At 42.1% G+C, this 21,607-nt stretch overlaps 1 protein-coding gene across 1 annotated transcript in view; it reads right to left on the bottom strand.

Annotated features, from left to right (window-relative positions):
* The window catches only part of LOC122808386 (dual specificity tyrosine-phosphorylation-regulated kinase 1A-like), a 529,197-nt gene that overhangs the window by 401,538 nt on the left and 106,052 nt on the right, over window positions 1-21,607 (bottom strand). Inside the window, exon 3 of the mRNA XM_044079352.1 lies at window positions 14,015-14,155. Coding sequence (XP_043935287.1) covers window positions 14,015-14,155 — 141 coding nt within the window. The remainder of the gene's footprint in view (window positions 1-14,014; window positions 14,156-21,607) is intronic.

Genomic DNA, 21,607 nt, shown 5'->3' on the forward strand with positions numbered 1-21,607 from the left:
TGTGGTCATGGTCTGTGTTATCTGAGGTTTTTTGAATGACATACCTGTGTTTGCCTGGCTTACCGAGGCCCACCATAGGAATTCCTTTGTAGGCATGGAATGAGCGGTATGGTTGCCTCTAAGTTGTTGTTGTGCTGAGACCATAGACTTTTAAGTACCACTGAAGTTTTCATGTGTAGTCTTGCTAATGGAACCAGGAGAATGCAGGATGCCATGTAACCCAGGGCCTGTAGGAATCTCCTTGCAGTTATCTGGGTGAGTTTTGCCAAACCCTTGAAATAATGAGTTAACTTCTCTTGCTTGTCTTCTGTCAGGTAAGCCATTTGAGAGGCTGTGTCCAGATTGGCTCCTAAGAAGGTTATTTGCTGGGATGGTTGAAGTCTTGACTTTTGAAAGTTGACTGTGTATCCCACAGCCTGAAGTAATTGTATGACATAGTTCAGGTTTTTTGTCAACACTAGTTTGTCGTACGCTTGTATAAGGCAGTCGTCCAGGTACGGGTAAATTTGGATCCCCCTGGAGCCTGCAATGAGCAATTACTGAAGCCAGGCATTTTGTGAATACTCTGGGCGCAGTAGATAAGCCAAATGGCAATGCTGAGAACTGATAATGCTCTGGCCCTGCAAGAAATCTGAGGTATCTTCTGCAGCTGTGTCTGATAGGGACATGCAGGTATGCCTCCTTGAGGTCCAGAGTAATCAGCCAAGACCCCTTGCCCAGCATGGGAAGGAGTTGCTGTAGAGTCAGCATTTTGAACTTTGGTACTATGAGAAAAGTGTTTAATGCGGACAAGTCCAGTATTGGTCTCCATTGTGTTTCTTTTCTTGGCACAAGGAACAGTCTTGAGTAGAACCCCTGGCCTTGTTCTTGTTGTGGTACTCTTTCTATTGCTTTATCTGAGCCAGAAGAGAAATTTGCTTGATAGCCTCTGCCCTCTGGTTTTGTGGTAGGTTTGGCATGCCCTTTTTTCTGGGTAAGGTGAAAATGGAACCTGTAACCTTGGTCTATAATGTCCAAAATCCATTTGTCTTTTGTCAATCTGTGCCAATTGTCTGAAAACAGAGATAATTTTCCACCCAAGGGTGCCTCTGTTTGCTCCTTGGTTGGCGGTTGTAGAGGAAAGTCATTGAGATTGTGTCTGAGGGGTGGGGGAGACCCCTGTGTCACTTCTTTGGCTTGCTGGCTGCCACTGTCGTCCCCTGTAAGAACCTCTGTATTGTCCTCTTCCTCGTCCATGCCTGTTTTTACCCCTTTGAAATTTTTCAGGGTTAGGAAAGGACCAGTTCTTTGAAGGCCAATTCCTGCTGAATCTGGGGGGCTGAACCTGGAGGAAATGTTTGACCGTCTGAACTGATTTTGCGTTTTCCTCGATGGACTTAAACACATCTTTAGCATTAGCACCAAAAAGCTTGTTCTTTTCCAAGGGTGCATCCAGAAGTTTTGCCTTAACCTGATCTGGTAAAGGTTGTTCTTTTAACCATACATGTCTACGAATGACTGCCCCTGTCATAGCTGCCCTACATGAAGCTTCCAATGCATCATATCCACACTGCCGAAAGTGATTGCTGACTTGCTGTGAGTTATGTACAGCTTCCTGCAAAGACTTCCTGTCTAAAGGGTCAGGAGAGGCCAAAGTTTTCTGTAAATCATCTAACAGGTAATCCTGATATTGTAACATATGAAAAAGGCAATTCAAAGCTCTCATAGATAAAGTGGTGGAGGTGTACACCTTTTTCACCCATCTCTCTAATGACCTAGCTTCCCTGTTGGAAGGCAAGGGATTTTTAGAAGTGGAAGCTGAAACACCTTTAGGTCCCTGAGAAATAGTTTCTAAATCCATATTATGGGCCCTGAACAAATGGGAATGTGTGTCTGGGACCCTGTAATATCTGTCTGGTTTGGCTGGTGCAGGAGGAAGGGAATCAGGGGTAACACTGGAGTCAGAATATAGATCATCCAAAACATCAAGCACAGGAGAAATAGCTAGGGGCCTGTGCTGGGGCTTTTTAAGGAAGGTTCGAAGGCGCTTTCTGGAATCAGAATATCCTTGGCCTTGCCACTTAAAATGTTCCCTCATGGTATGCAGAACTTCCCCAAAAGAAACATCCTCAGGCGGGGAGACCGAAGGGATGGAATCCTCTGCATCAGAGTCATCATAGGTCTGAAAGAGGTCTTCCTGTCCCTCGGAGTGGATAGAGTCCTCAGAGTCTTCATCTGTAGGGATAGGTTCAGAGGGATCAACCCGGGGCCTCTTATCTGGAGGAGGCTGGGATGCTCTCTCAGGATGGGCCTGTGAACCTCTAATCATGGAAATTAAGTCTGCAGCCATAGACATGATTTGTTTTTCAGGAGTAGTTTGAGGCAAGGTTTTTGCTGTAAGGTGCTTAAGTCTTGCTGGCTGCCTTAGCCCGAGTGTAGGCCTTAATAGACATGGCCATAGCAGGCCTGGCAGCTCCACGTGCAGGAGTGACCTTATCTACAGCAATGGTCTCTGGCATTTCCTCGGTTTCAGTATCCGGAGGAAAATCTATAACTGGCGGAGCGGTATCTGGAATCGGAGTCGTCGGTATTGCGGTGTCTTCGGTTCGGAGCGGTGGAAAAACCGTCTCAGCGGGAACCGGAGCACTCGCGGTAGGTTTTGGCGTGGAGTCGGAGGTAGACGCGGGCCGAGGATGTCGGTCCCGGTCTTTTCGCTTTAGCTTGCGATGTCGGAAGCTCCGACGGCATTGTATACGCAAATTTTTCGCCGAAAAAGTCTTCAGCGAACTCCGCCCGGCGCCTGAGTGCGCTTGTTGAAGCGAGCACAGGCGACACAGGCCGAGACATCGTGGTCTGGGCCAAGGCAAGGGAGACTGTAAGAGTGGAAATCCTTATGAGGTATTTGTTTACCACAAGACAGACAATTATTAACTTTTTCAGTAATTTCTGACATCGGCTGAGGCAAGAAAAAGGTCCCCAACGGGGTACTTAGTTTTTTGATGACTTCGGATTCGAAGAGTATAGGAGCTGACCGACCGGCACTTGCGAACCGCTTCTGCTTCGGGCACCGCATGGCAAGAAAGACTGAAGAAAATGGCGTCGGCTGATGCTTATGTACTCCAGCCGCACTGACGGAGAGAAATGCGACATCAGCCGAAGTCGGACCCAGACTTTGGAATCCGGCCGACCGAGGGCTGCCTGAGGCAGGACAACCCACATGTTATGACTGCAGTTGCATTCTTGAAGGACATCAGTAATAAACGTATACACCATAGGAATACCCCCAGCTAATGGGAAAAGGGGTAGGGACCCAAAAAAGAAGGATACAGAGGGGTAGGAGGGTGGAATGACTGCAGTTGCATATCTATCGGACATCTACATTTATGGTAGGTACAAAACTGTACTATGTCCTTCAAGAATGCAACTGCAGTCATAACATATGGGTTGAATACCATAGCCAAGCTGGGGGTGGATGGATCTATGACAATGATGGTGTAGCTAAAATCCCCTGCAGGACTGCCGAAGCAAAGCCTGCTCGGGATCTGGAGTATAAAGGCAGGTTGTAGTGCTTGGTAAATGTATGCATGGAGCTCCATGTAGCAGCCTCTAAAATGTCCTTTGTTGCCACTCCTCTTAGGAAAGCTGTGGAAGTGGCTAAAGCTCTGGTGGAATGTGGCCTAATATTGGCTGGCACACCTTTTCCATGGAATGAATAGCAGAATCTGATGCAATGTCCAATCCATTTTGAAATTGTCTGTTTGGAGATTGCTTTTCCTTGTACTCCAGCAGCATAGGCTACAAGCAGTTGGTCAGACTTTCTGGTGGCCTTAGTTCTGTCCAAGTAGTAACGTAGTTGTCTGTGTATGTCCAAAGTATGCAGAAGTTTTCCCCCCTATTTTGAGGATTGGGGAAGAACGTAGGCAGGTGAATAGCTTGATTTAGAGACACCCTTGAAATAACTTTTGGCATGAATGTAGGATTTGTTCTTAGAGAAACTCTGTCTTGATGGAAAATGAGGAAGGGAGGCACTGCCATGAGTGCCTGTATCTCCGAAACTCTTCTTGCAGATGTGACTGCCAATAAGAAGACCATCTTCCATGAAAGAAATTGCATTTCTGAAGTTGCTGCTGGTTCAAATGGAGGAAGAGTTAATTTTTCCAACACATAATTGAGGTCCCATGCAGGTATTGGCTGTTTTCTGGGAGGTTTGATATTCTTTATCCCTCTTAGAAACTGTCTTAGCAGAGGATGTGAAAACACTGGAGGGTCACAGTTGTATTTTGCTGAGATTGCCGAGGCATGAATCTTTATTGAAGAGTATGAGAGTCCAGTATGAAATAGTTTTGCCAAATATTCTAATATCTGAGGTATACTCGGTAATGCTGTGTCCTGACCTCTGTTGGCATTCCAGATGCTGAATCTCTTCCACTTGGCTGAATAGGTTTTTCTGGTGGAAGGTCTGCATGCTTCTAGCAAGATCTCTTGAACTGATTTGGAAAGAGAGTAAGATGGAGAAATCAAGGTAGCCTCCAGGCTGTCAGATGTAATGTTTGCAGGTCTTGATGTACAATCCTGTAATTGTGTTGTGTTAAGAGCAGGGGCCATAGGGTCAGAGGCCATGGCTTGGTCCGAGTTATGGTCAATAGCAATGGATACCAGTGTTGCCTTGGCCAGTCCGGAGCTATCAAGATGCCTGTTGGTTGTTCTGCTTTGATCTTCAGTATCACCTTGGTCAGCAGAGGCAGAGGAGGGAATGCATAAATTTTTAGAGAATTCTAGCTGAAGGAGAGAACATCCGTTTTCCAGGCTAGAGGATGGTGAGTCCTTGTGCAGAACTTTTCCAGGTGATGATTTGAGTGGGAAGCAAAAAGGTCTACATCTGGCCTTCCCCATGTCTTTGTCAGTTGAGAGAAAATGTGAGGGTGCAGCATCCATTCGTGTGGATGCATAAAGTTTCTGCTCAGCTTGTCCGCCAGTACATTGTCCTTGCCTGGTACAAACTGGGCTTGCAAATGTATCTTCAGGCTCAGAGATTTTTCCCAGAGAAGCATTGTTAGTCTGCAGAGGGGATAAGAATGAGTGCTTCCCTGCTTGTTTATGTACCACATGACCGTGGTGTTGTCTGTCCTTATTAGCAAACGCCCTTGTTGTAGTGATTTTTCGAAAGTTTCGATTGCATGTATCACTGCCAACATCTCCTTTTGGTTTATGTGCAGATGTCTTTCCTTTGGCGTCCAAAGACCTTGAATGCATCTGCCCTCCATGTGCGCCCCCCATCCATGGTCTGAGGCGTCTGTTGTAATCATTTGGCCTGCTTGAGGTCTGTTGTTGAAAGACATGCCTTGGTTTAGCTGACTGGCTTGGGCCCACCATAAAAATTCCTTTTGCAGACATGGAATAAGTGGGATTATGTCCTCTAGGCTTTGGCTGTGTTGAGACCATACGTTTTTTAAATACCATTGCAGCTTTCTCATATGAAGTCTTGCCAAAGGTATCAGAAGGATGCAAGATGCCATGAACCCCAGGGCCTGCAGGATTTTCCTTGCAGTCAGCTGGGAGAGTTTTGCTAGGCCTTTGAAGTACTCTGGTAACTGCTGCTGTTTTTCCTCTGTGAGGTAGGCCATTTGGTTTTCTGTGTCCAGCTTGGCTCCTAGGAAGATAATCTGCTGGGATGGCAGTAGTTTTGACTTCTGAATGTTGACTGTGTATCCCAAGGCTTGCAGTAGATGCATTACATAGTCCAAATTTTCTTTTAAGGTTTGTTTGTTGTCTGCTTGTATGAGGCAGTCGTCCAGGTAGGGGTATATTTGAATCCCCTGCAGTCTGCAGTGTGCCACTACTGATGCCAGGCATTTTGTGAACACTCTGGGCGCAATAGATAAGCCAAACGGCAATGCTGAGAATTGATAATGCTCTGTCCCTGCAAGAAATCTGAGGTATCTTCTGCAGCTTTGTCTGATTGGGACATGCAGGTATGCCTCCTTGAGGTCCAGAGTGACCAGCCAAGACCCCTTGCCTAACATGGGAAGGAGTTGCTGCAACGTCAGCTTTTTGAACTTTGGCACCATGAGAAAAGTGTTTAGAGTTGACAAGTCCAGTATGGGTCTCCATTTGTTTTCTTTTCTTGGAACAAGGAACAGTCTTGAATAAAATCCCTGGCCTTGCTCCTGAGGAGGAACCTTTTCTATTGCTTTTATACTTAACAGCTTGGAAACTTGAGTGAGCGCCTCTGCCCTTTGATGATGTGGCAGGTTTGGCATGCCTTGTCTTATTGGTAATGTGTGGAAGTGGAATCTGTAACCTTTGTCTATCAAATCCAGAATTCCAGTTGTCCTTGGTTAAAATATGCCAGTTTTGAGAGAATAAGGATAATTTTCCGCCCAAAGGTGCTTCTCTTTGAACCTTTGTAGGCGGTACGAAAGTCAAGTCATTGTGATTGCCCTTGTGGTGCAGCTGAACTGTCTGCGCCACTTCTTTGATTTGGAGGTTGCCATTGGCGGCCCCTGAAAGATCCTCTGTATTGCCCTCTACCTCGGGCATGTCTGCGTTTTCCCCTTTGAAACTTGTCTGAGCCGGGGAAGGACCAATTCTTTGAGGGCCAGTTTCTGCTGAATCTGGGTGGCTGAACCTGAAGGAAATCCTTGACTGTCTGTACTGACTTTGCTTTTTCCTCTATGGATTTCAGTACATCTTGTGCATTACACCAAAAAGCTTCTGTTTTTCCAGAGGTGCATCAAGTAACTTTACTTTAACATGGTCGGGCAAAGACTGATCCTTTAACAAAGCATGTCTACGTATCACAGCCCCCGTCATAGCTGCCCTACATGAAGCTTCCAGTGCATCATAACCACACTGAAGAAAATGGTTATTAACCTGCTGTGTGTTATGTATATGATCCTGCAATGCCTTTTTATCAATAGGCTCAGGAGAGGCTAACTTTTTCTGTAAATCATCCAGGAGAAAATCTTGGTACTGAAACATGTGAAAAAGGCAATTAAGTGACCTCATGGCTAGGGTAGTAGAGGTGTATACTTTTTTACCCCATCTCTCCAGGGACCTTGCTTCTCTGTCCGCTGGCAGAGGATGCAGCCACTCCCTTGGGGCCCTGTGAAATAGTTTCTAGATCCACAGAGTGGGCCTTAAAGAGGTGCTTGTGAGTGTCAGGGACCCTATAATATCTGTCCGGCTTGACAAGAGCAGGAGGGAGAGAATCGGGGTTAGCACTGGAGTCAGAGAAAACATCATCCAAAACATCCATAACAGGTGGAATAGCCAAAGGTCTGTGCTGAGGAAGCTTGAGGAAGGTACGAAGCCTTTTCCTAGAGTCAGAGAATTCCTGACCCTGCCATTGAAAATGTCGCAGGCCTACGCAGCCCCTGATTACCGATGACACATCTTTGGCGGTGTCTCCTGTACCCGAGGTCGCAGGCTCCTCGGCCCACACCCTGACTACAGATACCGAAGCCACGCTTGGCGTTGAAACACAGAATGTGGACAGGTCCACCTCCACTCAAGGTGTCTTCAGACCTTCCTCTTCTTTCTCCATCAAGGCTTTCACCAAGTCAAAACTACCATGCACCGTAAGAGACCAGCTACACAGGGCCCATCTCCAGGCCCCATGCCTAAGAAACAGATGCTTAAAATGGCTGAGGATTTAATTACTCTAATCAGAGGTTCTCAGCCACCTCCGGACAAAAGACCCAGAGTGGAGGAAGATTCCCCCTCCTCTGATCAGGGCTCCATTATTTCAGAGCACTCTGATTATCAGGAACAGTCTTACTCCCCTTTTGAAGACTCTGATGCAGAGGAATCTATTCCTTCTGCATCACCCCCTGAGGATTACTCATTTGGTGAAACTCTGCATACCTTAAGGGAACACTTCCACTGGGAAGGACAGGATTATTCAGATTCCAAGAAAAGGCTCAGGGAATTTCTTTTGTTACCCCAGCACAGGCCTCTGGCTATACCTCCTGTCCTGGACATCCTAGACGATGTTTATTCGGAGGCCTGTCTTAACCCGGACTCTCTTCCTTCAGCTCCAGTTAAGCCTGACAGGTACTACAGGGTTCCTGACTCACACCAATTTCTATACAAAAGCCATGCTGCTGACCTAGAAACCATCTCACAGGGGCCCAAGGGAGTTAAGGCCTCCATTGCCAAAAACCCATCGCCTTCCGAGAGAGATTCCAGATCCTTAGAAAGGTGGGGAAAAAAGGTATATACCTCGGCTACCTTATCCATGAGGGCCTTAAACTGTCAGTTTCATATGCTAAAATACCAACAGTTTCTGTTATCTCAGTTGAAAAGTAAAATGTCACAACCTGAACAACCAGACATGAAGGAGTTACAAGATTTGATGCATAGTGCAGAACAAGTGGGTAAACATACCTTACAATGCGGTTTTGATGCTCTAGAGGCCTCATGTAGAGCTGCTGTTACAGGCTCAGTCATACGTAGGCATGCCTGGCTCAAGGAACAAACCTTGCTTGATCATGTCAAAGCTAAATTACTAGACGCCCCTCTTCAAAAGGATGTACTATTTGGGGCAAATGCTGAGGAAGTATTACGGAAAATAGAGGAAAAGGCTAAATCAATGCAAACTGTGAAAGAATTTATGCAGGTTCAACCCCCACGTTTTAGTAGAAATTAGCCTTCCAAAAACTGGTCCTTTCCTGCCACAGACAGACCCCAAAGAGGCAGATACAGGCGCCCAAGGGGCAGGGGACAAACACAAGGCTCGTACAGAGGCAGACAATGGCAAGCTCCTACACAAAGAGGTGGTGAGAACAACTCGCAATCTTTCAGAAAGCAAAACCAATGACTTTCCCCTTTGCATGCCAACCAGGTCTCAAATGGCAGCCCCCTTAGGAGGAAAGCTGGCACTATTCTCAAAAAATTGGCATATTGTCACAAAGGACAAATGGATCCTGAATATTATAAACAGAGGCTACAAATTCCATTTTCATACCCTTCCAAAAATGAAAGGCATGCCAAACCTGCCACACAATCAAAGGGCAGAGGCACAAAAACAAATTTCAGATCTTATAAACATGAAAGCTATTCAAGAGGTACCTACACACGAACAAGGTCAAGGTTTTTATTCCAGACTATTTCTGGTGCCAAGGAAGGGAAAAGATTGGAGACCTATTTTGGATATTTCCATCCTAAACACATTCCTACTCGTACCAAAATTCAAGATGCTCACTCTACAGCAACTTCTTCCCATGCTGGGCAAGGAGTCTTGGCTGGTAACATTGGATCTCAAGGAGGCATACCTGCATGTCCCAATCAGACAAAATTGCAGAAGATACCTCAGATTTCTTGCAGGTTCAACCCATTATCAATTCTCTGCATTGCCCTTTGGCTTATCTACTGCGCCCAGAGTATTCACGAAATGCCTGGCATCAGTAATTGCCTACTGCAGACTTCAAGGGATACAAATATACCCTTATTTGGACGACTGCCTGATCCAAGCGGACAGCAAGCACATTCTTCTGAAACATCTGGCTTATGTAATAATATTATTAAACTCTCTAGGATACACAGTCAACAAAGAGAAATCAAGACTAATACCCTCTCGGAAGATAATTTTCCTGGGTGCCAATTTAGACACAAACACCCAGATGGCCTACCTCACATCAGAAAAGCAGGGGCAACTAATTCAATATTTCAGAACACTGGCAAATTGCACCAGGCTGACTGCAAGGAAAATCCTGCAGGCTCTGGGATTCATGGCATCTTGCATCTTACTAATCCCATGTGCAAAGCTGCATATGAGAAAACTACAATGGTACCTAAAAAACATATGGTCTCAACACAGCCGCAGTTTGGAAACAATAATACCACTAATTCCATGTCTGCAAAAGGAATTTCTGTGGTGGGCTCAAGCATGCCAAACAAACACAGGTCTTCCATTCAGCAAGCCTCAAGCAAGTCAAGTCATCACAACAGACGCCTCGGACTACGCCTGAGGGGCGCACATGACAGACTGGTGCATTCAGGGCAAATGGACCCAAAAAGAAAAGCACCTTCACATCAATCAAAAATAAATGCTAGCAGTGATAAATGCTATTACAGCTTTCAAGGACCTTCTACAACCAGGTCAGCTATTGATAAGAACAGACAACACCACAGTTATGTGGTACATAAACAAGCAGGGAGGAACACATTCTTATCCCCTATGCAGACTGGCCATGTCACTTTGGAACATGGCCATGGATTTACAAATGGAACTACAAGCACAGTACTTCCAGGCAAGGAAAACACGCTGGCAGACAGCCTAAGCAGGAATGTGACAGATCCACACGAATGGAAGCTGCATCCAAAAATTTTTACAGAAATAATCCAAGCATGGGGAAGGCCAGACATAGATCTCTTTGCCTCCCACAAAAATCATCAATTGACAAAATTCTGCTCAAGGATCTTCCATCCAAAGGCCTGGAGAGTGGACCCTCTCTCTTTCAGTTGGACATCAATGACAGTTTATATGCCTTCCCACCACTTCCTCTGCTGCCCAAATTCCTATTGAAGACCAGAGCAGACAGACCAAAGATGATCCTTATTGCTCCGGACTGGCCAAGGCAACACTGGTACCCACTCCTGAGGAGCCTGAATCATTCCCCACCATGGACCCTGCCTCTAATGCCTCTTCTTCTGACTCAGCACAGCTTCAAAACTCTTCACAGTCAGCTGAAAACACTTAATGTAGCCTCATGGAAGATTCCTTAGCATCGCAGCAGGCCCTGCTCTCCAAGTAGGTGCAGGATGTCATTTTGGAGGCCAGAAGGCCATCAGCTAGAAAAGCTTACTCTGCAAAATGGAAACGTTTTTGTGTTTGGAATGAGAAAAAGGGCCAGTGCCCTGGAAAACTGAATTTACCTCAAATACTACAATATTTGGCTGAACTGCTAAGCAGCGGACTTTCGTTCTCCTCCATCAAAATCCATGCCTCAGCCATTTCTGCAGAATACAGCACTGATCCACCTTTATTCTCTCACCCTCTATTAAGACAGTTCCTCAGAGGGGCTAAAAATTTAAGACCTCCAAGAAAACAACCAATGCCTGCTTGGGATCTTAATTTCATTCTGGAAAAACTGACTTTGCCTCCTTTTGAGCGAGCTGCCTCATCAGATTTACAATATTTGTCCTGGAAAACAGCTTTCCTTCTGGCTATCACTTCAGCTCATAGAGTTTCAGAACTACAGGCTCTTATGGCTGTCCAGCCTTTTATCATCTTCCATCAGGACAGAGTTTCATTACGTACCAACCCGTCTTTTATGCCTAAAGTGGTATCCAGGGTAGCTTTAAATCAGGCCATACATTTACCTACATTTTATCCTAATCCTCAAAACAAAGGGGAGAGATTACTGCATTCCTTGGACATCCACAGACAACTGCATTATTATTTGGACAGAACAAAGCCTTTCAGAAAATCAGAACAGCTTTTTGTGACCTATGCGGTAGGAGCTCAAGGAAAGTCAATATCCAAACAGACAATCTTAAAGTGGATAGCCCACTGCATACGCTTTTGCTATTCCTTTCATGGCGAAACTGTACCTACAGGCATTAGAACTCATTCTACCAGGGCCACAGCCACCTCTGCAGCCTTCCTCAGAGGAGTTCCTACCAAGGATATTTTAGAAGCAGCCACTTGGAGTTCTGTGCATACCTTCTCTAAGCACTACAACCTACCATTATACTCCAAATCTAGAGCAGGTTTTACCACTGCAGTCTTGCAGGGCATTTTGGCTCCTCCTAGCTCCACCTAGTGCCTACCACCCCTTTCTTAGCTGTGGGATTCTGCCCATCTGTTATGACTGCAGCTGTATGCACGATGAACATAGTACAGTTTTGTACCTACCATAAATGTAGATGTTCGAGTGCTAATACAGCTGCAGTCCAGGTTTCCTCCTCCTTCCCTCTAGGGGTCTTCTTTTATGGTGTATTTGCTTGCAACTACTGGTCTTTGATTATATTGCATTGCATTATTACATAATTTTATGTATTGCCTTCTTGCTGGGGACACCTGACATCTGGGGCAAGAAAAACTGAAGAAAATGGCGTCGGCTGGTTCTTTTATACCCCTGTCGCACTGACGTCAGGGAAGAAGCGACGACAACCGACGCTGGACCAAGACTTTGGAATTCGGCCAACCGAGGACCCGCCTGACGGCAGGAGAACCCATCTGTTATGACTGCAGCTGTATGCACGATGAACATCAGCTGCTCCAGTGAGTTTACATGGTAAAGCCTGGATTCTTAGCCATGAACATTTTCTTACTACTTTGTCTGTTGCTACATTTCTACTGCAAGCATGTATTGCCATAACCACATTTTATGGTGTGCCCTCCAACTCAGACTATCTGTAAACCTACTAATTGTTTATCTTTGTCCTCTACTTGATTCAGGATGTTCATGTTACACTTAATATAGGTCTGACAATTAATAGCTATGAGGGCTAATTGTAAAGACATCTAAAGCAGCCCCCAATGGCTGACCATCACCTACCACCAGCTCCTTTCCTCATTTACCACACCTACCAGACCCACCTCAGCACATACCAGGCACAACTTGATCTGCATCCAAAAGAGGTGAGGAGATCATGGACGCTGGAAGAGCATCATAATGCTGCCAGGGAGTGTGTCCTACAAAAGAATGGATGGGATATCTGGGAAAAGAAAGCATCCAATGGTGCAACAAAAATGTGTTACGGTCAAATGCTTGTGCAGGTGCCTTAGGATGAGCACCTATCACAGACATGCTGCTCACTTCCCTGTAAGCCTGACTGACTACCTGACAGGGGATCCCCTCAAGCGGTGCCTCCAAAAAGGTAGGGACATGGATGCAAATTGTGACTGAAGGTAGACAAGGCGACTTCTCACTTAACCGGATACGTTGAGGTCTCAGTAAGACAGATGGGTCACTATGGTCTCTCTTTCTCAACCTGTTGGTTCTTTTACTACTAATCTTTTGAACTGGACACCACCCCCTTTAGCCACTGTAAGAAAAAAACATTATTAAAATAACACTAGCAAGCATCACCATTTCTTTACTCCATCTAAAAAATGGGGCACAGGACTAAAACAAAACCTTGGACAAAAATATATGCGCAGTACTGATCTGAAAAGGAAGTACTATAACCATAAAGAAACATTTAATTCCTTCTGGGCATTCAATATCAGTCTACATGGAACTCTGTGATCATCCTCTGAATTCAGGGGAAGACAACTTTAAGTACCTTCCTGACATTAAGTAGCACTTTTTGCCACTGCTGCAATCTAGTCTTGTGCTAAAGCATGAATAGCAGTCATCCCAGAACAGAATCTAAAACCATTTTAAAAAGCTGTTAATAGACTATGGACGGTCAAAGACACACCACTGCTGTCCACTTTCTGTAACGAGTAGTTCATATCAAGGCAGCGAAAACTATGTATTACAAAATATCAGTGTCTCTCCCCACAACTTACTTGCCATGTGTTTTTGACAGAGACATCACATTCAGTTCTCAATCTTCTCCTCTTTTTAATGTCCAGGTGAACACCCTTTGCCTCAATGTCTCTAACACACAAGCTGGCTCAATTATACTCTAAGGATACAAGCTTAAATGCAGCAAAAGGATTATGTGGCTACCAAGTTAAAAAAGCAAGAGCAAAAAAGTGTGCCAAGAAGCACTGAGGCACGTCATGACTAGAATTTACAACTGCTCAATGGTTAAAACAATGAATGGCTCTTAGACCATTATTACTCCAATTCCAAGGTGCAATGGTCACTGATAAAGAATCAATAAGGCTGTAAGAGGGACAACCACCTCCATAAGAAGGGGTGGGGGCTTTTTAAGCCTCAAATTGTTTTAATGTAAGGAGTTAGTCTTGCTACCCAGTCAGCATTTTTCTATTAAGCATTCTACTTCTAACGTGACTACCGTGGCAAGAACCTTAGAAAAGTTCTGACTCTCAACAGCCTAACCAACTAAAACTAAACAGTGAAAACAAACCAGGAAGATTTAGGACAACAAAACAATGAGAATATAAGCATACCTTTTTGAGATCTTTATTTTTCTTAATGGTCCAGATTCCATCAGCTAGTTTATCAAAGTACTTCCGTGCCTTAGGTGCCTGGTCTAGCATATGCATGGGAGGAACTCCAAGCACCTCCACAATTTTGTTCATTTGATCAACCTAGAAAGAGAAGCATTGGTTCTATACATCAACCAAACAGATATTTCAAATGCAATTACAAAAGTAATGTACATCACAAAACTTTGAAAAAAATTAGAACAGTATACCAGTAAAATACTGACCCCTAAAACATTTTTAGGGATGGCAGACGGTGAATCTTACAAATTGAGGACTTGCTGCATTATGTCAGTTAGTGCTCTATACAGAAAAGTTGGTCGTCACAATAAAACTAAACATTTACATTCCTGCATTGCAAGTTATCTGTGGGGGAATTTTATTTACTGGGTTGTCAAGAATTTGGATAATCTTCCCTATTTCAATTCAACCATTTTTTTTTTAAGTTTCTGTAAAAAGGAGGCACACAACCTCTGCAGACACAGAACAGTGTCTCCATGCTTCCACAGGTATGTCATCTGGACCAACAAACTTTCCATTCTTCATCCTCTTCATAGCTATCCTTACTTCCCCCTTGCTAATCCATTGTACTTCATGATTCACTATCCCCACATCATCCAACCTTCTCTCCCTCTCATTCTGTTCATTCATCAACCCCTCAAAGTACTCTTTCCATTGCCTCAACACACTCTCCTCGCTAGTAATGTTTCCCTCATTATCCTTTATCACCTTTACCTGCTGCATATCTTTCCTAGCTCGGTCCCTCTATCTAGCCAATCAGTACAGGTCCTTTTCTCCCTCCTTAGTGTCCAGCCTTTCATACAACTCATCATATGCCTTATTCCTTAGCCACCTCTCTCTTTACTATGCACCCCATCTCCTTATACTCCTGTCTACTTTCTTCATCTCTCTGACAATCCAACTTCTTCTTTGCCACCCTCTTTCTCTGTATAGTCTCCTGTACTTTCTCATTCCACCACCATGTCTCCTTGTCGTCCTTATTCTGTACAGATGTCATACCAAGCATCTTTCTAGCTGTCTCCCTTACTAGCTCTGCTGTAGTTACCCAGCTATTTGGTAACTCTTCACTGCCACCCAGTGCCTGTCTTAACTCATCCCTGAACTCCGCCTTACAATTACCCTTTTTCAATTTCCACCATTTGATCTTTGGTGCTGCCCTCACACTCCTCCTCCTCTTCTTGATCCGCAACATCATCCTACAAGCCACCATCCTATGCTGCCTAACTACACTTTTCCAGGGCAACACTTTACAGTCTCCATTCTCCTTCAAACTGGCCCTCCTACATAAGATATAATCCACATGTGTGCATCTTCCTCCACTCTTGTACGTCACCCTACGCTCCTCCCTCTTGTTAAAATACGTATTCACCACAGCCATGTCCATCCTTTTTGCAAAATTCACTACCATCTGAACTTTGTTGTTCAACACTATACTCAAATTCCTCTAATAGACTTACTTTGCCCCAGCCAAATTGTGTATACCTTGGTATACTATTGGTAAATCTATTCAGGCCATCTTCCTTTGGTATACTAGAGAACAAATCAACTACATCTATTGTCAAGAAGATTACATTTTCATTCCATAGTTTGGGTTTAATGCGACTAAGGAAGTCCTAGGAATCTTTTACTATATGTGGGACCTTATCATGAATAGGTTTCAACCATGTCAATTACCTTTCCAAAAGGAAAGGTTTTACTCTTACTGCTCGATATAATAGGGCTTAAATGGGGGTCTCTTCCAGACTCTTGTATACTTTAGGAATTCCTACAATAGTAGCTAACACCGGGAATTCAACTCTTAAAAAATGAAAGATGTCTGCATCTATTCTGTTATCCAGTAGGTATTCTTCCAAATATAAATCAATTCTCCAGTGGGCTATGTTTGAAATTTCATAATTCCTAATTATTTAAAATATCATACATTTTGTGAATGTACTCATTTGCATCAAAGAATACAATTCCCCCTCCCTTGTCAGGGGTCATAAAACGTATTGTGCGATTATTACAAATTTCAGTAAGAATATGTTCTTTTTTGCTCAGGTTAAATTTAGGCCTAACTTGTTTGGTCTTTTCTTGGTACCTATACATTTCATCCATCACTACCGTTTCATATGCTGCGAGGGTGTTATGCATGGGGGAAGTGTAGTGACTTTTCTTTCTTATGTCATTATTCTTTTTGATATCATTTTCATTCTGAAAGAATAGTTCAAGATTTAATTTCCTCAAAAATAATTTGAATTTCACTATATTATCAACTGTATCAAATTTCCTATTAGGGACATACTTCATACCCCTTGCAAACAAAAAGTGCTCCTTCTCAAGCTTGCATTGGGTATAGTTGAATATACAAAATCCCCCATAGTAACTTTTACACCATTTTGCTGCACTATCTCCTGTTCCATGAATGTCCTTCCTTGTTTTGTTCTTGTCCACTCCCATAATGTGGTGGGTTTCCCCAATTCTGGTTGTCCTGTTTAATGTAATCCTCCCTGTAATCCCTCTTCCATGCCTGTTGTTTTCCTAAAAAATGCCGGGTTACCCCCACTGCACTGCCTATTATAAATGTGATTCTCTCAGTCTTCAGCCTGACCTTGTTCCATTCTAGTGTACCCTTACCCCTTGTTCCACCCTGTATGCTGTACCTAATTTGTATTGTTCGATATCCCTATTAAACTTTACATACATTTCCTATCAAATATCTTGTTACTGTTTTTCTCTACATAATCAAATTGTTTATTGTATAATGTTTCCCATTCAGAGAAAAGTAGATCTTTTAAAATTGTTGCATTTAGTTCATCAACTTCTTTCAACATTCTACATAATTATCATTACAGAAAATAATAAATTCCATTCCAAAACTGTCAAACATTGTTACATTCAAGGAGGTTGGTTTCAGTCATTTCAACATCAATGGGTTGTTAAAAAAATCGTAAACCCATGGGCACCACCCTACACTCAACACACCTTCTAAGATGCATATTATCCATATGTAAGGCTTTAATGTTGCCCAACTTTTTACCAAACTCATAAGAATTTCTAGTTGTATTTAATTCATGAACTTTTGAATATTAGTGATAATTGATGCTGTGATGTGATTGGAAGGTTATTGCTATTTAAACATTAACGTTCCTGGAGAAGGTGTTCTGAGGAAGTCTACTGTGTGTAGATGAAAGTGCTCAACCTGAAGTTATCATTAAAGAGAGAGTGTTATTAACCTAGCTCCAGTGTGAATTCTTGGGACCTGATACCATGCTATACCAGTGATTTGAACATTTTTTTTTTGTTTGAAAATCTGAGGTAAGTTGGGCGCTGCTGTGCTCAACCTTTGAGACTGGATCCAGGCACAGAATCTTTTCCATTTTTCAGCAGAAGGTTTTCTAGTACTAGGCCTCCTTGCCTCTAAAATATCCATCACTGGTTTACTGAGGGATGGTAAAGGCGAGATTAGGTAATTAGCCAGGCTGCTAGGCTCAGGGTTTGAAGCGTGGGGTGCAGAATCTGGTTCTCCTGCTGAGACAACAGCGTAGGGGTCTGAAGCAGGTGCCATGAGGCCAACAGTGACACACTGCACAAGAGGAGGTACCAGTGTTGGCGTGGCCAGTCTGGTGCAACCAATATTGTCCTTGGTTTGTCCTGTTTGATCTTTAGTAGTACTTTGGAGAGGAGAGGCAGAAGAGGAAAGGCATAAACTGATAGATTTTTCCAGCTGAAGGACAGAGCATCCACTTAACAAGCTTGTTTGTGGGGAGTCCTTGTGCAAAAATTGTTTAATTGGTAATTTTGGGGGGGAGGCAAATAGGTCTATATTTGGGCTTTTCATTTGTTTGTCAAAATGTTGAAAATCTTTGGTTCCAGTTTCTACTGTGGTGGATCCATGAGGTTTCTGCTTTGTCCATCTGCCAGTGTATTTAGTTTTCCTGGCAGGAATTGAGCTTGTAGATGCACTTGGTAGCTCAAGGCTGTGTTCCACAATGCCATGGCCAATCTGCAGAGGGGGTAAGAATGGGTACCCCTCTGCTTGTTTACATAACAGTGGTGTTGTCTGTCTTTACCATTAATTGTCCTGGAAGAATGCGGTCCTTGAAGGCTGTTGGAGCATTCTGTACAGCTAACATTTCTTTTTGATTGATATGAAGGTGCATTTGACTTGGGTCCCATTTGCCCTGAATGCACTTCCCTGCCAGGTGAGCCTCCATGCATAGTCTGATGCACCTGTTAAAGGGGGGGGAGGGGTAAAAAATTAGCATAGTCATTTTAGCTGTGGTTATTTAGAATTTGTGGGGATCTTTTGGATAGTGTGTTAAAGGAATATTTAAAATATGTTGTGTCCCATATTGTGAATACAAACCAATATTGTGAAATAATCAGAAATTTTGTATGGCATTCTGATTTTTATTGGGCCACAGTTGACGTCAAATCTTTATACACTAATATTAGTAATAAATTGGGTTTGGAGGCCATAATGAAAATTTTAGGTGAAGGTCCACGAACATCATTTATAATTTGTCTTCTAGAATTTGCTCTCAATCATAATTATTTCACATTTGATAATAAGTTTTTTCTTCAAGTAGATGGCACTGCAATGGGAGCAAGTTTTGCTCCATCGTACGCTATTTTGTTCATGTCAATATTTGAAAACAATTTTTTGTACTCCTTGCCATTCTTTAAAAATAATGTCATTTCTTATTATAGATTTATAGACGACCTCATTTTTATTTGTAGAGGGGATGTCTTGGAGTTTGATAAGTTTATGTCAGATTTGCATAAAAATGAATTTGGTTTAGAATTTACCTACATTACTAACAAACAGAATGTTCAGTTTTTAGATATTCTGCTTTATGTGGACAAACAGGGGTTTGTCCAGTTTAAACCGTTTAGAAAAGAGGTAGCTGCTAATAATTTTCTTCATGCATCAAGTGCACATCCTAGGCACTTAATTGAAGAACTCCCTATGGGGAATTCAAAAGAATGTATGAACATACCTCTGAATCAAAATTTTTGAGCTTGGAATTTGATTTAGTCTGTGAAAGGCTATTAAATAGAGGCTATTTGGAAGCTTTGCTAAAGAGAACTCGAGCAAAGTTTGAGTATGATCAAAAACATCATATTATTAAGACATGTAATACTAATAGTACAGAGAGGGATAAAAATAAGGAAAATAGGATATTTTTTGTCACCAAATTTTCTTTATTTTCTGATATTTTATCTGATATTGTTAATTTTCTGTGGCCTCTAGTTTGTAATAATGAAGATATTGGACATCTTTTTCCAAATCATGTTTCTTTTTCATATGGCAGATATTGTAATTTAAAAGAAATTTTGAAATTTAGACAGTTTGGTAATGATAAGAATATGTCAAATTTGGAACAACAAGTTGGCATGTTTCAATGTGGCAAATGTAAAATATGTAGGAGGGTAAAGAATCTTTCAGGCAGTACTATAAATGGGGTTAAATATTTTGCTGAACACAAATTTAACTGTTGCTCTTGTGGTGTGGTTTACATCATTGGTTGTGATTGCTTAGTACCAAAATATTATATAGGTCAAACTAAGCGACAACTTAAAAATCGTATATTAGAACACATAGGAGATGTACGTAATGCAAGAATGAGCAGTCCTATATTTGAACATTTTCAAAATACACATAAAGGGTCTGTAGATTCATTATTTTTTAGTGCTTTAGCTAAACCTAATGTTTCTTTTGGAGGTAATTACTTAAAAAGTCTACTGAATTTAGAAAGTAGATTTATTCTAAAATATGGAACATTAAAACCTCGAGGGCTTAACTTAGAAGTTAATTTAAATGTTTAATTATTATTCTAAGCTATTTTGATAGGTATTTTATTGTCATAGAGTCTATAGGAACAGTATGAATTGTGTATTGTCCCTTTAAAACTGGATGTTGCCTTAATTAATCATTTTCAATGATATGTAATTATGTCTAATTGGCAGTATTAGTATATATACTGCATTTGGAAGTTTACATGTTATTCCTTTGAAGGCTGTTGGGGCCGAGGTACCGGAATAAATTTTATCCTGCATTCCTGTTTTGCTTGGTTTGTTCAACAACTTGTGCTTTGCATTGCTGTTGGTTTTTATTGTTCAACACTATACTCAAATTCCTCTAATAGACTTACTTTGCCCCAGCCAAATTGTGTATACCTTGGTATACTATTGGTAAATCTATTCAGGCCATCTTCCTTTGGTATACTAGAGAACAAATCAACTACATCTATTGTCAAGAAGATTACATTTTCATTCCATAGTTTGGGTTTAATGCGACTAAGGAAGTCCTAGGAATCTTTTACTATATGTGGGACCTTATCATGAATAGGTTTCAACCATGTCAATTACCTTTCCAAAAGGAAAGGTTTTACTCTTACTGCTCGATATAATAGGGCGAAATGGGGGGGGGGGTCTCTTCCAGACTCTTGTATACTTTAGGAATTCCTACAATAGTAGCTAACACCGGGAATTCAACTCTTAAAAAATGAAAGATGTCTGCATCTATTCTGTTATCCAGTAGGTATTCTTCCAAATATAAATCAATTCTCCAGTGGGCTATGTTTGAAATTTCATAATTCCCCTAATTATTTAAAATATCATACATTTTGTGAATGTACTCATTTGCATCAAAGAATACAATTCCCCCTCCCTTGTCAGGGGTCATAAAACGTATTGTGCGATTATTACAAATTTCAGTAAGAATATGTTCTTTTTTGCTCAGGTTAAATTTAGGCCTAACTTGTTTGGTCTTTTCTTGGTACCTATACATTTCATCCATCACTACCGTTTCATATGCTGCGAGGGTGTTATGCATGGGGGAAGTGTAGTGACTTTTCTTTCTTATGTCATTATTCTTTTTGATATCATTTTCATTCTGAAAGAATAGTTCAAGATTTAATTTCCTCAAAAATAATTTGAATTTCACTATATTATCAACTGTATCAAATTTCCTATTAGGGACATACGGTTCATACCCCTTGCAAACAAAGTGCTCCTTCTCAAGCTTGCATTGGGTATAGTTGAATATACAAAATCCCCCATAGTAACTTTTACACCATTTTGCTGCACTATCTCCTGTTCCATGAATGTCCTTCCTTGTTTTGTTCTTGTCCACTCCCATAATGTGGTGGGTTTCCCCAATTCTGGTTGTCCTGTTTAATGTAATCCTCCCTGTAATCCCTCTTCCATGCCTGTTGTTTTCCTAAAAAATGCCGGGTTACCCCCACTGCACTGCCTATTATAAATGTGATTCTCTCAGTCTTCAGCCTGACCTTGTTCCATTCTAGTGTACCCTTACCCCTTGTTCCACCCTGTATGCTGTACCTAATTTGTATTGTTCGATATCCCTATTAAACTTTACATACATTTCCTATCAAATATCTTGTTACTGTTTTTCTCTACATAATCAAATTGTTTATTGTATAATGTTTCCCATTCAGAGAAAAGTAGATCTTTTAAAATTGTTGCATTTAGTTCATCAACTTCTTTCAACATTCTACATAATTATCATTACAGAAAATAATAAATTCC

The sequence above is a fragment of the Protopterus annectens genome, chromosome 8.part0 (assembly GCF_019279795.1).
Source record: "Protopterus annectens isolate FY-2018-M chromosome 8.part0, PAN1.0, whole genome shotgun sequence".
In the NCBI taxonomy this organism is placed as follows: Eukaryota; Metazoa; Chordata; order Ceratodontiformes; family Protopteridae; genus Protopterus; species Protopterus annectens.